This window comes from Pteropus vampyrus, unplaced genomic scaffold (assembly GCF_000151845.1).
Source record: "Pteropus vampyrus isolate Shadow unplaced genomic scaffold, Pvam_2.0 Scaffold44, whole genome shotgun sequence".
Taxonomy (NCBI): Eukaryota; Metazoa; Chordata; class Mammalia; order Chiroptera; family Pteropodidae; genus Pteropus; species Pteropus vampyrus.
Window position 1 is genome coordinate 560,275 of NW_011888825.1, and position 6,059 is coordinate 566,333.

At 37.7% G+C, this 6,059-nt stretch overlaps 1 protein-coding gene across 2 annotated transcripts in view; it reads left to right on the forward strand.

The window, feature by feature from the left end:
- Nucleotides 1-6: 6 nt before the first annotated feature.
- The window catches only part of CNTROB (centrobin, centriole duplication and spindle assembly protein), a 22,629-nt gene continuing 16,576 nt past the window's right edge, over nucleotides 7-6,059 (forward strand). Inside the window, exons 1-4 of one of the 2 annotated variants that reach the window (XM_023529912.1) lie at nucleotides 7-273; nucleotides 612-710; nucleotides 1,700-1,948; nucleotides 2,270-2,416. In XM_023529912.1, the coding sequence (XP_023385680.1) occupies nucleotides 52-273; nucleotides 612-710; nucleotides 1,700-1,948; nucleotides 2,270-2,416 (717 nt within the window). In that variant the 5' untranslated portion in view covers nucleotides 7-51. The remainder of the gene's footprint in view (nucleotides 274-611; nucleotides 711-1,699; nucleotides 1,949-2,269; nucleotides 2,417-6,059) is intronic. The other variant, XM_023529913.1, reaches the window with a different exon arrangement.

Here is a 6,059-nt window from a genome sequence, read left to right on the forward strand (position 1 = left end):
AAATAGAGGTGGTCAACCAACATCACTTTGTTTTAAAAGCGGGAGTAAGGGATGGGTTTACCAACTACTAAGCAAAGGTGGCTATTGACCCTGCAATGGGCAGAAAGAGGGCAGAAATATTATTTTGAAATTCCATCTGACTTTTCCTCTCCTGAGACCCTTGCCCGTGTGGTGGAGGGCTGGAACAGGCATGAAGCTGAGCGCACAGAGGTGCTTCGGGGACTCCAAGAGGAACGCCAGGCAGCTGAACTCACTAGAAGCAAGCAGCAAGAGGTGGGCATCCTGGATCATATGGTATTCGAACCTAAGTCACAGATTGCTAGATGGAAGCGGGTAGAAATAGCTCTGGAATTAGGGTTTCTAATAAATTGACCTCAGTCTGCAGTAGCCAGCCTGACAGTTCTCCCCTCTTTTCTCTTCCTTCACTGTTTCTGCTGTCAAACTTGGATCATTGCTGTCTTCCCAGTTTTCCCCACACCATGTAGTATTCTCTTTGGCCCCTAAGTCATTTAGTCAACTCTTAAAGTTTACATTATTAATGCTTTTTAAAGTATAACATACAAAGATTCCCCCCTCAGTTCCTCTGTCCTATGTACTCCTCTCCCTGAAAGACAGTAACTCGCCTGGAACAAAGCCTTTCTGAGGCCATGGAGGCTCTGAATCATGAGCAGGAAGGCGCCAGACTACATCAACAGGAAAGAGAGACACTGGTGAGAATGTTGGGCTGGGTTAATTCCAATATAGGCTGTTATGTTAATTACTTCTAGAGGGCTATGGGTTATTGGTCAATTGTGGGAGTTCATAATTTTAGTTGCACAAGGAACCCAAAATGTGTTCCCTAGAACATTAGTTCTGCTAGATACTACTCTACAAAAAGGGCTCTGCCACCAAGTTAATTTGAGAGACTCTGCAAATTATATCCTCATTAAAATTATCTGGGGAATTATTTTAAAATATAGATTTCTGGGACCCATACCCAGAGGTTTTGATTCAGTAGATATATGGTGGGGTTAGGGAACCTAAATATTTTCAGAAATTTCCTGGGCGATTTTGTTTAGCCAGGTTTGGGAACCTTGGTCTAGGGCATAGCCAAAAAAGATCTGAGATGAGACTCTTTCAAGTTTCTTATTGCTGAAATGGTAAAGTGATTACCCATATGAATTAGTAGCCAGGTTTGGAACTTGATGCATGCATGACGCATACTCGCTACATGCATGCTGGTACTTTTAACAGCCTACGTCTGAGAGTGTTGATGATGGTTGCCGGTTGGCTAATACATGGTGGTAGGCTGGATTTTCTAGTCTTGATGGAATGTCTTTTGATGATAATGGTGATACTTATTGTATATTGAGTACTTACTATGTGCCAGACACTGTGCTATATGCTTTAAATATACTTTTTACTTTAATCCTCACAAGGTAGACCCTAATATTATTCCTGCCCATTTCACAGTTAAGAGTGTGTACCAAAGAACACACAGTAAATGACAGCTGGGATTCAAAACTGAGATTTGAATCTAGATTCTACCTATTTCTGGAACAGAAGCTCTTACCTACTATATTATAATCCTGTGGGCTTGTCAACTATTTTATTTTTAATGGACATAATTCTCAGTGGGCACATTGTATGGGAGTGAAGGGACAAATTACTGGTCTCTTTAAGGCATGCTAAGGATATTGGTTTTCTTCTGGGGCTATAGGAAGAGGAAAGGCAAGCTCTGACTTTGAGATTGGAGCTAGAACAACAGCGGTGCCAGGCCCTGCAGGAAGAACTGGATGAGGCTCGTGCTGGGCAACTCAGTGAGCATCGACAGTTTGAGACACTTCAGGTTGCCCTAGAGGAAGAACGGCAGACCTGGGCCCAGCAAGAGCGCCAGCTTAAGGAACGCTACCAGGCACTGCAGGAGGAGGGCCAGGCTCAGTTGGAAAGGGAAAAGGTAAAAGCGGAGGTGAGGAATGGGGAACAGATGAAGGGCAAAATAATTGAATGAAATGGGATGACAGGATATAGGGTGTAGGGGAACTGGGATAGAGAGTGACGAACTTTATGTGGAAGGTAAGATTGAGAGTGTAGGGCCAGCTGGAAAGGCTTGGGGCATCAAATACATGGAAGGGCAAAGAGTGAGATTAAACAAATGAGGAACCAGGTCAAATGTAAAGAGAGAGAAAGGAAGCTTGGGTTTTAGGGTATAGGGGGGTGAATTGGGAACAGAGGTAACCAGGAGACAGGAAATTAGGTTTGTACTTCAGTTTGATTTTTTTTTTCTCAGAGAAACACACAGAGGGAGGCCCAGGCAGCCCGAGAGGCCCAGCAACAGCTGGCATTGATGCAGTCTGAGGTGCGGCGGTTGGAAGGAGAGCTGGATACAGCTCGGAGAGAGAGAGATGCCCTGCAGCTGGAAATGAGCTTGGTGCAGGTCAGGAGGCAGAGGGTTCCTCAGTTTTTTTTCCTGGTTAGAAGTAGGTCTGAGCCAGAGTGACCTTTCAGGAGTCACTCCCATGTCTAACTAGAATTTTGACTCTTAATGGGCCTCTGTTTCTATGTGTAAAATGTGAGTTAAGGGCAAATTAATGAGTTTCTGAGAACAAGTCATTCCGAGAGACTTTTTGCCTTGTTAATGGTTGACTTAAGGAGATACCCAATTTCTGGATTAGTGAGCAAACACTCCTTTCTCCTAGCTCATTGACTTGGAGGACTGACCACATGAAAACTAATTTGTTATGGCAGGCCAAGGGTAAAGATGTTAGTAAATGATTGAGTAGCAATTTATAAGCTGCTGTAACCCCGTGAACCAGTGCTAGGTGTGTCTATATATTTGTGTGTTCAGTAAGCCCATTGAACAGCCCTTCTGTAAGCTTTGTGCTAGGAGCTGGAGATAGTCCCCACCAACAAGGAGATCAGATCCACCAGCTAGATGGGGAGTTTGTCTAGTAACACACATTTTTGAAGTACTATAATAAATGGTGATTGAGGGTAAGTAGAACTACTCTTTACTCTTTATTCAGATGCCATTTTCTTAGTAAGGTCTTACCCAACCCCACTGAGTAAAATTTGCAACCTCTGACAATCCCTGTTTCATGTTTAATTTTTCTCCTAATATACTACACAGTATTCTTTTAAATTCTTGTTTATTTATTGTAAGGTCCCTAAGGGAATGGATTTTTTGTCTGTTGTTGACTCCCAGAATAGTGCCTGGCTTTGGTGTCGTTCAAGTCCTCTATTTCCTTATTGTTCTATCCATTATTGAAAGTGGGATATTGAAGTCTACAACTCTTGTTGTAGAACTGTCTGTTTCTCCCTTCAATTCTGTCAATTTTTTCTTCATAAGTTTTGAGGCTCTGTTAGGTACATATTACGTTTATAATTGTTATATCTTCTTGATATAACAATTAAAATCTATTTTGTCTGATAATAATATAGCCTTCCCCATCTCCACCCCCAGCTCTCTTTTGGTTACTATTTGCATGGACTGTCATTTTTCATCTTTTTACTTTCAACCTGTTTGTGTCTCTGTATTTAAAATGAGTCTCTTGTAGAAAATATATAGATGGATTATATGTTTTTTTAACTCCATTCTGTCAATTTCTGCCTTTTAAATTGGAGCATTTAATTCATTTACATTTAAAGTAATTACTGATAAGACTTAACTTCTGCCATTTACTCTTATTTGTTTTCTTTGTCTTATATGTTTTTCTTAGTTCCTGCCTTTTAAAAAATTTCATTGATGTTTTTGTAGTGTAACATTTTGATGCTCTCCTTTTCCATATATTTTAAAGTATTTTTTTTTAATGGTTACCTTGGGATTACAATTAACATCTTAAAGTAATAACCTAGTTTGAATAATACTAACTTTAGTTTCAATAGTATACAAAAACTCTGTTCCTATATACTTATCCTTTCCCCTTCATATTGTTATTGTTATGGATTTATAATTACTGTTTAATGCATTTGTCTTTAAATTATATAGGAAAAAAGGAGTTACAAACCAAAAGTACAGTAATACTGACTTTTATATTTACCTGTATAGTAACCTTTACCAATATCTTTATTTCTTCATATGGCTTCAAGTTACTATCTAGTTTCATTTCATTTCAGCCTGAAGAACTCCCCTTAGCATTTCTTGTAGGGCAGGTCTACTAGTGCCCTACCCTTAGTGTATACCCTTAGCTTTTGTTTATCTGGGAGTATCTTAATTTCTCCTTCATTCTTAAAGAATTTTTTTTTTTTTTTTTGCAGATATAGAATTTTTAGTTGATAATTATTTTTCTTTCAGCACTCTAAATATGTCATTCCTTTACCCTCTGGCTGCCATGATTTCTTTTGAGAAATCAGCTGTTAATATTATTGAGGCTCCCTTGCAAGTGACAAGTTGCTTCTCTCTTACTGCTTTTAAGATTCTTTGTATTTGGCTTTTGATGGTGTGATTATAATGTGCCTTAGCGTGGATCTCTTTGAGTTTATATCCTCCTTGGAGTTTGTTGAGTTTCTGGAATGTGTACACTTATGTCTTTCATCAAGTTTGGGATGTTTTTGGTCATTATTTCTTCAAATATTTTTTCTATTTCTTTTTATTTATTGTCACTTCACTAATGAATTGGTGGGTATGTTTGATGATATCCCTCAGGTTCCTCAGGTTCTGTTCATTTTTCTTCATTCTTTTTTCTTTCTGCTCAGTGGACTGGACAATTTTGATTGCTTTGTCTTCAAGTTAAATGACCCTTTCTTCTGCCTGCTCAAATCTGCCATTGAGCCCCTGTAATTAATCAATTAATTAATTAATTAGTTAATTTAAATATAATACAACTTTTATTTATCAGTTATACCTCAATAGAGCTTAAAAACTGAAATAAGTTTAAAAACTGAAAGATTTTTTTCTCTTAAATTTAGCACCAAAATCATTTATGGCTAAACCCAACTCGAACTGAAGTGATGTGTCAGTTGTGTATCAGCGACCCTGCCAGCCATAAGCATCTCTGCTACTCTTTGCTATTTTCTTTTCTTTACAGGTTTTCTTGTTTGTTTGTTTGTTCGTTTTTTACAGAGACATTGGTTAACGAAACCCAGTAAATTTCAGGTGTACAATTTAGCAGTGAGGCATATATATATTGCATTGCGTGTTTAGTTCCTAAGTTTTCTTCTATGCAATTTATTGTTTTAGGTCTTATATTCAGGTCCTTAATCCTTTTTGAGTTAATTTTGGTGTGGTGATAGACAGCAGTCTAGTTTCATTCTTTTGCAGGTGGCTTTCCAGTTTTTCCACCACCATTTATTGAAGAGGTTTTCCTTTCTCCATTGTATGTTTTTGGCTCTTTTGTTGAAAATTATTTGCATATATATATATGAATTTACTTCTGGACTCTCGATTCTATTCTAGTGGTCTGTGTATCTGTTTTTCTGCCAATACATGCCATTTTGATTATTATCGCTTTGTAGTATAACTTGAAGTTGGCAGAGTGATACCTCCAGCCTTGTTCTTTTCTCAGGATGGATTTGGCAATTCGAGGTCTTTTGTGCTTCCATATAAATCCGATGATTTTTGTTCTGTTTATTTAAAAAGATACTGATGGGATTTCGATGGAGATTGCATTAAATCTGTATAATGCCTAAGGTAATATGGTCATTTTAACTATCTTAATTCTTCCAATCCAAGAACTTGGAATATCTGTCTATTTCTTTGTGTCTTCTTCAGTTTCTTTTAATAAGGTCTTATAGTTTTCATCATATATGTCCTTCACATGTTTGTTAAATTTTTTCCTAGGTATTTTGTTCTTTTAGTTGCAATTGCAAAAGGAATTATTGTTTCCACTTCTTTTTCTGACAATTCGTTATTAGAGTATAGTAACACTGTGGATTTTTGAACATTAATTTTGTATCCAGAAACTTTACTGTATTTGCTTATTGTTTCTAGTAGTGTTCTTGTGGAGTCTTTAGGGTTTTCTATATAGAGAATTATGTCATCCGCAAATAGTGACAGTTTGACTTCTTCATTTCCTATTTGGATGCATTTTATATCTTTCTCTTGCCAGATTGCACTCGCTAGGACCTCCAATGATATATTG